Source organism: Phaseolus vulgaris, chromosome 4 (genome assembly GCF_051622355.1).
Source record: "Phaseolus vulgaris cultivar YP4 chromosome 4, ASM5162235v1, whole genome shotgun sequence".
In the NCBI taxonomy this organism is placed as follows: Eukaryota; Viridiplantae; Streptophyta; class Magnoliopsida; order Fabales; family Fabaceae; genus Phaseolus; species Phaseolus vulgaris.
In genome coordinates this window covers 45,325,422-45,337,600 of record NC_143501.1, presented here as the reverse complement: position 1 = coordinate 45,337,600, position 12,179 = coordinate 45,325,422, and the positions used below count along the sequence as shown (strand labels likewise).

The window sequence follows — 12,179 nt, the reverse complement described above, 5'->3', positions numbered from 1 at the left end:
ATCATAATATTTATACTTGTATATATAACTTTTTAAACAATTTCACGAGTCAAATTTCAATAAAACTATTTTATCCTTTATTAAATCTATACTTTTACGTGAACACAATTTGTTTTAGCAGTTTCATATATGTTAATTGTAGTAAGATTATTTTATTTTTTATTAAATTGAAATATATTTTTACGTAGTAATACACAATCATACGATCTTTACTTAACAATAACTACATAACCTCTGAACTTAAAATTAATCATTTAATTTTTATATTTCTTAAAATTAGACTTTTTAATAGAAATAATATAAAAATCAAAATTTTATTAAATACGAACACATAACCAAAACATTTATAATAATTGGTATATAGTATGTAACAATAATATTTTACATAATATAAAGACTTTTCTTTCTTTATCTGTCTCTGAATGGTTCGTTCATTGATTACAACTATCTATGAACAAAATCTTAAGATTTTGTTACAGTTCAAATAGTTGGGCAAAGAGAGAAGAAAAAGTAGAAAGTGGTGATTTGATTGAAGATTCGATTGAAGAGAAGAAGAAGAGTGAGAAAATGGGGTTGAAATTGAAGGAGACGTTCTTCGTATCGCATGGATCACCAAGTCTCGCCGTGGATGATTCGATTCCGGCGAGGAAGTTCTTCAGTTCATGGAAAGAGCAGTTTCCGACGCCACCCTCCGCCATTCTCGTTGTCTCCGGCCACTGGGACACCAATCTTCCCACCGTCAACGTCGTTGACCGAAACGACACCGTCTACGACTTCTACGGCTTCCCCAAATCCATGTACAAGGTTTGTTTGTTTGCATAATTTTTTACTATTATTATTATTAGGTTAAATTACTTTCTTAATCTCTCTGCTTATACAATTTTTTCTCAATTTCATCTCTTTATTATTACAAATTTGGTAAGTTATTTGATTCTATAAATCAAATTAATATTTCTGTTTTTAGTTATTCGACATTTACGATGTTTGAAAACACGAATCAGTTTTACATTTTCTACTGTGTTATGAAAAGATAAATATTTATTTACTAATATAAATTAATAAAAAATAAAATTTAAAATAATTTATATCGGTAAGAGTAAAATTAGTAAAATATTCAAAAGTTTACAAATCAATTTAAAAAAAATCTCCTTTATAAATTGTTATAGATTATAAATAAATTAAAGAAAAAAATGTATTTTGTGACTTATTATCTATTTTAGAGTTAAATTTAATTGTGATTAACTCGGAAAAAAATACTTATTTTCGATAATAATTGCTGTGACTGTGGGAATAAAATTTAAAATTAATGGAAGAGCAAAATAGATAAAAAAAAAAAATTATGTATATAAAAGAAGAACTTGGTCAATGTCAAACCCACTTTATATGTTTTTTTTAAAGTTAATTATATTAGCATGATTATTCATGGTTTGAAGTGAGAACCAATTTGACTGGTTCTTTGCCATTAGTTTATTTTTGGTGAATATTACCATCCTAATATTCTTTAAACTTACATTCTAATTATTATTTTTATATCTTATTATCTTTGACTTCAATCCCTTGCTTTTTTAAAACAACCATGATTTGAGCATAGTTCAAATATAACTGCAAATATTAAGAGTATGTTTAATTTACTTCTCATATTTTTCGTTCAAAATTATTTTCTAACACAATTTCATCTCTTACCATGAAAATGATTTGTTCCTTATTTTTATAATTATACTAAAATTTATATAATAAGTTTGAATTTTTAGAAAATTAATATATTTTTTTTAAATTGTGTGAAAATTGTATTAGAATTGTCATAAATCCAATAAATATTTTTTGAATTGAACGCTTTACTGATAACGTGAATTCGACACGGACACACAGGAGTGTCTGAGCCTCATAGTGGACATTTCATAGTATATAAGTGGTGCAAACCTAAACTTATAAACCGATTTTATGATATTGAGTTAAACTTAAATTCCATTTTGAATTTCTTCAAAATCTAAACTTTTTCTTTTTAGAATAGAAATCAAACCTACACTGATTTTTTCTCACATTTTGATGATCTCTTACTATTTTTCTCTGGTTTTATCTTGAACTTGTGTACCCTTTTGTTGGTAGTTGAAATATCCAGCACCTGGGGCACCACACTTGGCCAAGAGGGTGAAGGAGGTGCTCTTAGGATCAGGGTTTAGCCATGTGGATGAAGACACGAAACGTGGGCTTGACCATGGTGCATGGGTGCCTCTGATGTTGATGTACCCAGAGGCAGATATCCCTGTGTGTCAACTCTCAGTTTCATCCAACAAGGGAGGTACTTACCACTATAACATGGGAAAGGCTTTGGCCCCTCTTAAAGATGAAGGTGTTCTGATCATTGGGTCTGGGAGTGCCACCCACAACCTCAGAGCAATGGGTCCTCGTAATAGCCCACCTGCTCCATGGGCTCAGGCTTTTATCTCCTGGCTGAAAACCTCTCTTCTTCATGGAAGGTAATGCTTTTACCCTGTTTTATTATTCATTCAACCTCCATTGCTGTTATTGTGACTTCTTGCTTTAGACATTGAATTCACTGAGTATTGCTGGAGGAGGTGGAGGTTACTATAGGTGTTTTCAAGTTAGTTCATATTTTTTTCAATGATACATTAATAATCCATAATTTTTTATACAATCACAAATCCATAATATTGTTATTTTAATATTTTTTTTTATATCATTTAATTATAAATTTATCTTTATTATATATGTTTATATTTAAATACATCACATATTTTTTAGGCATAAGTTTTTAGGTTTTTTTTCTAAAAGGACTTGAGCAACTTTGGATGTGACATTCATTTTCAAGTTATTTTCGAATTATACGTCTTTTGCATTTAACAATTTGAAATAATAATTTAATATTTAGTAAAGTTACAAATCATAAGATTTGAAAACTAATTATAGTTATAATAGTTAATTTGTGAATTGTAAAATAAAGTTTAAATGAATAAGGTCCTATGGTCTAGTGGTTAGGACATTGGACTCTGAATCCAGTAACCCGAGTTCAAATCTCGGTAGGACCTTTTTTTTGGCAGATGATGCAATTTTAGTTTTAACTTTAGAATTAATTCTTAACTTGTTTCCAAAATGTTCAATTGATAATTACAATTGTGAAATCTATAATGCATTTTCGAATTGTTTAAATCAAAATATATTTTTAAATTCATAAATGTATTTCAGCGGATTATCATAATATTTTTTTTAGATTTGGAAATGTATTCTAAAATACATAATTAAAAACTATATTTTACATTACACAATTTAAAAATAAAAAAATGTATGTCCAATTACACGATCTTGATTTTACAATCTATAATACATCTTAAAATTTATAATCTGAAATACATTTATATCTGGAAATATTATACAATTAAAAAATGTGTTTCATATTATATGTCTAAAAATTGCACATGGACAATTTAGACTAGGTGCGGGAAGAAGGAGCCATGATTCCTTGCTTTGGTTTCTACATTCACATTCATACTAACATTCTTTGTATGGTCCTAAATCTTAATTCTAAGTTGGGAAAGAATTGCAAATGATAAATACATAGGTAGCATCAAAGGATTCCCTACATTCACCAACATGCATTATTGTTGTATCTGGTGAGCTTCTACTTTAGGTTGGCTCTGGTGAGCTTCTACTTTAGGTTGACTCTGGTGAGCTTCTACATTCAAAGTGGTAACTGTCTATTGGAACATAACACAACAGTATAGTTTTCTTGGATGTTTTTGATTCACTGAGAACTTTATCTGAGCTTATGAAATAGGTTACCAAGTGGTAAAAAAGTAAAAGTGGCATAGTCTTCTTCAACTAGAGTTATGAATTTTACTCATTATGAACATACAGTGATTTTGATGTGCTGGAAACGTTTACACTTGATGCATTGGCTAGTAGCAAAATGGGAAATAACATGGTTCTTAATTATGTATTTCTTCAATCCATGACTGATGCAGATACGAGGAAGTAAATGAATATGAAGAGAAGGCTCCATATGCAAAAATGGCTCATCCTTGGCCTGATCATTTCTTCCCATTGCATGTGGCCATGGGTGCTGCTGGTGAAAATGCAAAGGCCAAAGTTGTTCATGATAGTTGGGATGCTGGTTCTATCTCTTATGCTTCTTTCAGTTTTGCAGCTACTGACATTTAATACCACATACTCATTTCTTCTCCACATTCTTCACTCTTGTCTTCATATATATATGCTACAGTTTGTTCAAATTACAAATACATTGTTTGATCAATAAGGACATGTGATGATGTGAACTTGTTGTTCGTTTATTAATCTATCTCCTTTCACCTCTTCCTACTTATTTACCTTTTTTCTCTCTCTTGCATGAGAAAACATTTGAAAGTTGTGCAATGTGTCATTCTCTTTATTGCTAGTTAATTTTCTTGGTGAATAAGATAAAGATGCTACCATAAGGTTTTATTCATGAATGAATGAATAGTTTAATAAAAATATATCTAGATATTAAATATATGAAACTAAAGAAAACTCAAATAAGTTTCTAAAAAATTTAGAATTTCTTTCAAGTCTTTAATTATGTTTTGTCTTGATTCCAATTCAGTTTTTTTTTTATGAAGTTAAACAAAATTTCAGAAATTCATTTAAATTTTACTCGGTTTCAAAAACTAATAAGACAACGCTAAATTGGCCATTTATTAAAAATCACACTTAAAAAAAAATCCTTTGAAAACGTGTTTATCTCCAGCTTTGTAGTTTCTTGCTGAATGGACTCTCACTTCTTTTTTTCTAAGATGTGATGTTTTTTAATTGATTAAATGAATCAACCGTTTTGGGCAAGAATTGTTCTTGAAATTAAAGGTTGCAGACTTTGGGACATAGCCATCCCCCAAAGCAGCACGAAGCAACGAAAACAAGAAATGAGAAACGAGTGAAGAGTGAAAGGACACAGCTGAGAAATGAAGATTTTTACATTAGCCCAAAAACAACAAAATACAAATGCACAAGATTTTACGTCTAACAATCTAGTGGAACCTACACAAGAGTCCACGAAAGGGAAGAGCAGACAATAAAGAGAATCATAATCCACAAGTGTATTTCAATGTCAGAAAACCTTTTTCTGTAGGACTTCTAGGATATTGAGGGTGTGAAAGACAATGCCATAGTCATTTTTTGAGTTTATAACCTAAAATTCTGTGTCAAAGCATGAAACCATGATCTTTGAAACCATGGACCTCGCAAAAGGGATGTAGCTCAAACTATACCTGTCAATAAATATACCAGAAGATAGAGAAATATGTCAGATTATATAGGAGTGGATACCTGTCAATCACAACAGGATAAATCATATTATTGCATTCTTGAAGAGATATTAGATTATACAATATTGAAACGTAGATATCATTAATACTTCAAATGAAATAAAGTGCTTTTAGTTTTACAATGCTATATAAGTTTTTATTAATAACAAGATTTGAGTAGCCAAACTATTAGATGACAATAAATACTGATAAGAGATAAAAATTAACTGCTTAATTTTCGTTTATTTTTTACATTAATCTCAAGTATATGGTAATTTATACAAAACATAAAATGATAAAGCACATTGGTGTAGTGGTGGTAGAAGCTCACTCCTTGCATTATTGGGTGTTGGCTTCATTCCTAGGTTTCTCAATTTTTTTCAAGCCTTATATGTGTAGCTCTAGTAAAGATGTAGTCGCATCAGATATTGCCACATCAGCCAACTAAAGGCTAGTTGATTCATGAAAACTGTTGCTATTCACACAGTTGACCCAGCTTGAAGCAGTTAGTCTAACGCAAAAACGGAGCTGCACCATCCACACATCATAATGTCTGCCTCAACTACTTCATCACTGAGTTAATCACAAATTCAAGTTTCGAATGCCAATTGTGCTTAGCTCATTTCATATTCCCACCCTTTTGCCTTATCTAGGAAGGCACTGCGGCTGAGTTTGCCCTTTCATTTTTTTTTTACCCCTATGTTACAAGACACTCGAGCTATTTCAACTAAAAATACACGTTTACTAAATAGGTCTTTCAATTTTCATCATCAGTTCATGGCTACCCTGACTAATTCTATAACTAACCATTCAAACTTTTTTCGGGGCTTATTGGTGGACATATAGCCTTTCTCTTTGGAGCATATATACATTATATAATTGAATTTATCTTTAGAATTTTCCATACATTTGGCATACTCTTTTGTGCCACATCAGATTTATGGTATGGTAACTTAATGTGTGCATACAGCACACTTCGGGTTATATTGAACAAATTTATATGGAAGACAATTGGAAAATATGTGACATACCAAACAAGTGCCCCAAACTCCAAAATAATTGCAAGAAGTGTCAGTAACTTGTTATGAACCTGTTTAATGCAAAATAATGAGATAATGAGCTAGTAAAAGATGGGATCTTTTTGTGCTTAAATAAAATGAAGAAAAGACAACTACATTGACTTACATAAAGAGCACAAAACAAGGCGACTATCATACTTGCAATGTATATGGCTGTTGCATATATACGAGCAGGATCAAGCATCATTGTCACTTGCCTCTTAGGACCTATTAGGAATGCTGTGCTGCCATAAAAAAGATTCCCACTTAGCATTTAAAGTAAACAGAACAGCATTGAAAAGGAGTTTCAAAGTCAATATATAAACATGAACTATTCATAATTTTTCAACTTCAAACTATTTAGTCAGTTTTAATTTAAAATACTAAACTAGTAAGAGTAAGATGAAACAATAAAATGTAACTATAAAACAATTTCTAAAGCAAAAGACGTAAAAGAGGGATATATTGTGACAATGGAGATAAATAAAATTTAAATCTCAATGATTGCATCTATGGAAAAATGATCACTTTAATACAAGTAACTGGACCACGGATCAATCTAATACTTACAGCAAAAATCATTGTTCAAATTTAACTTTTATATATACAAGAAAGACATCATATGCGCATAATACTGAGTGTTACATCACCCAGCTAAAAGAAAGAAAAAGGAAACTGAAGTCCAGAATAAGATTATGCAAATTAGTCTTTGCTTATTTTCATCTTGATATCCTAACCTTAAGAAAGTTGTTCTATACTGGTTGTTGAAATTTGTTTACTACAAAGTAAGAATTCAAAATACCTAACACCTATTTTATTAGAATGACTTCCTATACTTGGTGATTTCGTTCATAAGAACAGAAATTAAACCATGGAAATCCCACTTTTAAGCACTGTGATAGATACCCAATTATACCAAGAGCCAAGTGAGGAGAAAGGAAAGGTAGTGATTAAGGACAAACATGAGTAACAGAGGTGAGATAAAATAGAATATGCATGGGAATTTCTTTTAATAGACTAGACATGTGGATGGGATGCAGGGTAGAGGAAGAGTATGGAAGGTGGGAAGTTTGCCAAGGTTATTAAAAGAAGACATGGAATGAACGGAAGGCAAGAAAGGATCAGCAATAACACTAGGACTTCGGAGGAAGCTAGGCAGCCTTGAAGAGCTGACCTAGTCACTGTAATGCCCCCATTTCTCATTTCACTCTGTGATCTATGGTTGAGTAGAGTTCCAGTTTCCTGCATTACTTAATGGATTTAACTGATTAATTTTTAGAAATCAAGTCTACGAAGAGAGCCCAATCAACAAAATAGCCTATCAGGTGTGAGAGCCTTATGGCAAAAGTACTAATTTGAGGTTCATAGGATTAGTGCCGCGCACAGTGATATAAAGAGTAAAGAAACATTATCATCTCCTTCCCCCTCCCCCAACCCCCTTTTCCGAAGGAAAGAAAGAAAAAAAAAACCCATTACTGATAATAGCATAATATTTGAAACCTGTGAATGGAAATTCAGTGAACTAGAAAATGTTTGAATGTATCCTCATTTCTATTACATTAAATTGCAGAGTATAAGGAAGTCAGCATCATAATGTAATTATACAGCTCTAAAACAGGACATACCTTCCAAGTGAAAGCAAATTACCAAGAGTGAATGCTATTGCAAACTTGATTGGCTTGAAAAAAACAAGCATGGACTGTAACATGGGAGAGGGAAATGCCATTTGTTAGTGCTTATTCTTGTCTGCCAAAAAAATTGAGTTAAAAGGCTAATATTATTATACATTAAAGTAGAAAGAGCAACAGTTGTAAGTAAAGTTTTCAGAAAGGAAGTGAAAAGAACTATATTCCCATCAATTTTTCATACAAAAGGAAAGAGAAACCATTACGAGATTTATTCATTACCCTCATATTTAAATATATAAATTTATACATCTATTCTATTCCAGTAGCTGATTTAAGTAAAAGAAGCCGAAAGTATAGGAGTTTCTTGTTTATGCTCTATAACTATAAGAGTAATACAATCTAATGGTGAACACATCTAAATGCCATGGTTGCTGCCTTGTGTTTTGACTATATTGGTCATAGGTTACAGTTATACTGGCCATAGAAACATTCTCAACATTCACAGGGATATAAGGTGCATAAATGAGCCCACACTGGTAGTGTGCACGCCTTGTTTCAGCATTGGGTGTGGCCATATTCTAAGACCGATTAAAGCTTAAGATTAATATTTCCACATTGAACTGAAGCACTAGCATATATGCTTCACTTATTTAACAAGAAAAATCATAATGTCAAACTTACCAATAGTGTACAAGTTAATCCAGCAGAAAAGCAAATGGCAAAACCATATAGTCTCTGGTCACAGACAGAGAGCTTATTAGTTAAACTGTGAAAGACAATTTACAAATAGAAACATGTTAGATGAATCAAATTAACATTTTTCAATATGATAGAAGTTTGGGTAAATAAGAAGACATGAGGTGATTGATGCAAACAGTTGGTAAAAGAATCCAGTATATAGGAGAAAAGAGAGAGATTTAATCAGGCCTCACAAAAATATGAAGTAAAACTGATACTTCTGACCTTTTCGATATTCCCCAATACCTAACCAGCCAACCCCCAACAATAACAGGTAACATGAATGGAACAATTACAAAAAAAAAATATATAAAAAATATAAAAATAAATAAAAAATAAATATATATATATATACATATATATGTATATATATATATATATATATATATAGAGAGAGAGAGAGAGAGAGAAACAATATCATTATGCTCCTCAAAGTCCAATGCTTGATTTGAGTTTGTAAATTACCAAAGCCAAGCTAACTCCATTATGTAGTTTGAAACAGAAGGCATCCTTATTTAATTGGAATTGCACAGTTATTGTATTGAGAATTTAAACTACAGAACCTCAAAACATGGTACCTCTATAGACTACATATCTTAATTCATTAACCAAGGCACATCTTACAAACACGAATGAACTTAAAAGTTATGCAATATCACTATAATTCAGTTCAATAAGAAATCCACAAAAATTCTGATCCAAATAAAATGTATTTCAGGCATCCAGTCATCTTCCAACAAATATTTATTTTACTTCACCCTTTATGAATGATTTTGTGAAGATATTCAGTTATTTCTTGCAGTCCATCAGTGAATCATTCTCAACTCTTAGTTACACCTAAGAGCCAGTATAAGTTATTTCCAACAATACAAAAAAATCTACAAGCATAATTTCTATTAGAAAATATTATCTCCATATTTTTTATTGTTTTTATTTCTCAATCTCATATCATCTGTGGATTGAACATTGTAAAACTTCCAGTGTTGTTAAATATCCGCTAGAGCTAAAGCATTCAGAAGTCCTCGGATCTGGAATTGCAACTCCACCCACTATTATAATTGCTATGGCACCATAGGTGCAACAAGTATCCTATATCCTCTAGTAAATTCCAGCAAGTCTCCAGCCAACTGAACTTTTGAGTTAACAACTTAATATTAAGCCAATTTTGACGCTTTTTTTTTTGCATACAACTTAATTTTTATACATATAACACATCGATATACAACACCTATGTGACTTCCACAATTTGTCTGCAACACTATCTACTATATGATATAGTGGATTATAGATTATATTTTTGGAAACTGAAATCCAAAAAAATGATCCCCTAGATAGGCCCTGAGGTCTCTGCTCAGAGAGCTATTTTAGAGTATATATACAGTCACTATCAACGCTCTTCAGTCTGCTATGTCTTCTAGACCAAACCGCTCTACGATGGCAGCCCCTGTAGAGAAAGGGCAAATATGGATGCTATTGAAAGCCTGGACTGGCTTTCTGCCATTTCCCACAATCCGCTAATGATAACACTGATAGCTTCCAGTATCCAAAAAGGTAAAAAAGTGATGACCATGCCCATGCAACTCTCTACCTTCATTCCTACTGTGCACCTTGCCAATTCAAGGTTAAAAATTAAAAATATTCCTACGCGGCAATATTTTGCTAATTTTCCTTAAAAACATTGTAAATTGACAGGGGGTCAAATAAATCTCGAGGTCACTTGACTTGTTCTCACTTATGGTAGGTCGTAGTTATCAGGAATGCAGCACAAGTATGCATTCATGATTCGCTAAGGTACACGACTTATCACTTTTCACATTATTATTATAAGATCTCCATTAAAAGGAATCCAGATCACAGAAACAGTAAATTTGGGTGTGATATGCATGCATGGTTATTGTGAGAATTATGTAACTATGGAGTAGCTTTCCTCATCTAACACTGAATTAAAAAAAACTTCTCACCAACCTATCTTCCAGCCTAACACTAACTACAGTTTCTGATATAACAACAGCAAATCGAATTAAAACACCAAAACACCTGACCTTCGAGAATGGTAATAAAGGAAAATCAAATTCTAAACTATAGCAATGTAAAAACCACAATTAAGGACAGATCCACGTCTAAAACCTAGAACATCCATTTCCGTACCGAATCAATCACACACTCAAATTTCACTTCCTTTCTATCTCATCGCTAAGTATTATTCTATTTTCTCTGAAATGAAACGATTAACAACAATTGAATTTTCCAATTGGAGCAGAAATGGAGCGAAGTAGAAGACCTGTGTGGTGGACAAGGTGCAGTTGCGGTTGAAATCGTCCATAAAGGCGAAGGAGTTGCTGTTTTCCAATGCCGCGGCCTGCTGCTCTTCGTCTTCGACGTCCATTCCCACCATTGTCTTCACTTTCTCGAAGGCTCTGTTCATTTTTTCCATTGTTTTCCCACACTTTCTCGGGAAAATGGAAAAAAAGAATGAAAAAATAAAACGGTGGATCTGTGGTTATGGAACGAAAGGTAACTACGTAGTGAGTTGCTTCGATTTTCAGAAATTGTGAGTGGAATTTCGATGGAGATATCACAACAACGACTCCACTTCACCGAAACCCAGCTCTTGAAAGAGCTTTCTCTCTATTTTGTTTTTTAGTTGAGACAGCTTCTTCTTGCACCTCCATGACTTCTTCAACCACCCTCATTATAAAATCGCATTTACTATTATACCTTTCAGTAAAAAAAAAAATTAAAAATTTTAAAAAATTAAAATATAACTTTAATCTACTTTAACCTGTTTTAACATATTTCTACTTTCTCCTTCCCTTCTAAATCTCTCCTTATCCATCATTCACTATTGTCCTCTTCATTTACAACTTAGTAATTTCACTGTTTTCATCTTTAAGTATAATTTGACGAAAGTATTTGAAAAGATATAATATAATTCGGTAGTTTCTTCGCACAAATAGGTACCAAATTACGTAATCTAGTGGGTTTTTAATTAGGTTCTAGATTACCTAATCTAGTAGGGTTTCTAGAAGTTCTGAATTACGTGATCTAGTAGGGTTTAGGGTTGTAATAAGTCCTGAATTATATAATTCGGTATGGACAGTTGTTTAGTTAGGGTTTTGGATTACGTAATCCGGTAGGTTTCTCCAATTAGGTTATAGATTACGTAATCGTTTACAAAATGGATATGATCTACATGCTCAAAGTATGAAGGGATGTGTTTTGTAGACCTCTAAAATTTGTTTGTTTTACTCTTTTGGGATCCTTTTTTTGTCTTAACTGCATTAAGTGATGCACATAATGTTGTCATGTCTGGGTAGGCAATTTCACGCAACTTGTTTTTAATTGTTCCTTTGTCACAAATATCAACCTATTTGAACCGGGATAGAATGACATCCCATTCTGGTTGAATTTACAACTCGGATGATGAATCACATTCAGATAAATCTGAAAAATTGAGTCTT

At 32.0% G+C, this 12,179-nt stretch overlaps 2 protein-coding genes and 1 non-coding gene across 7 annotated transcripts; 2 read left to right on the top strand and 1 right to left on the bottom strand.

Moving 5' to 3' along the window:
• The first annotated feature begins 346 nt into the window (after positions 1-346).
• Positions 347-4,339, top strand: LOC137837776 (4,5-DOPA dioxygenase extradiol). Its single transcript, XM_068646898.2, has 3 exons — positions 347-804; positions 2,107-2,477; positions 3,981-4,339. Exons 1-3 carry the CDS (start codon positions 451-453, stop codon positions 4,174-4,176), a joined length of 921 nt encoding a protein of 306 aa, XP_068502999.1. The 5' UTR covers positions 347-450; the 3' UTR covers positions 4,177-4,339.
• Positions 2,976-3,047, top strand: TRNAQ-CUG (transfer RNA glutamine (anticodon CUG)). The gene has a single exon. It is a non-coding gene; the product is annotated as a tRNA-Gln (tRNA).
• A 607-nt stretch (positions 4,340-4,946) lies between the features above and the next one.
• Positions 4,947-11,407, bottom strand: LOC137837778 (Got1/Sft2-like vescicle transport protein family). 5 transcript variants are annotated; one of them, XR_016520330.1, is made up of 6 exons: positions 11,000-11,407; positions 8,662-8,715; positions 7,978-8,051; positions 6,480-6,592; positions 6,326-6,384; positions 4,947-5,258 (listed from the first exon to the last, which is right to left on the bottom strand). XR_016520330.1 is itself a non-coding variant. In XM_068646900.1 (6 exons), exons 1-6 carry the CDS (start codon positions 11,150-11,152, stop codon positions 5,180-5,182), a joined length of 537 nt encoding a protein of 178 aa, XP_068503001.1. In that variant the 5' UTR covers positions 11,153-11,407; the 3' UTR covers positions 4,947-5,179. The 5 variants fall into 5 exon arrangements, 4 of the variants coding, with proteins under 4 accessions (XP_068503001.1, XP_090157253.1, XP_090157251.1 ...); XM_068646900.1 differs by having other exon boundaries at positions 6,480-6,597; XM_090301127.1 differs by having other exon boundaries at positions 6,480-6,597; positions 8,662-8,746; positions 11,000-11,388.
• Positions 11,408-12,179: the final 772 nt, after the last annotated feature.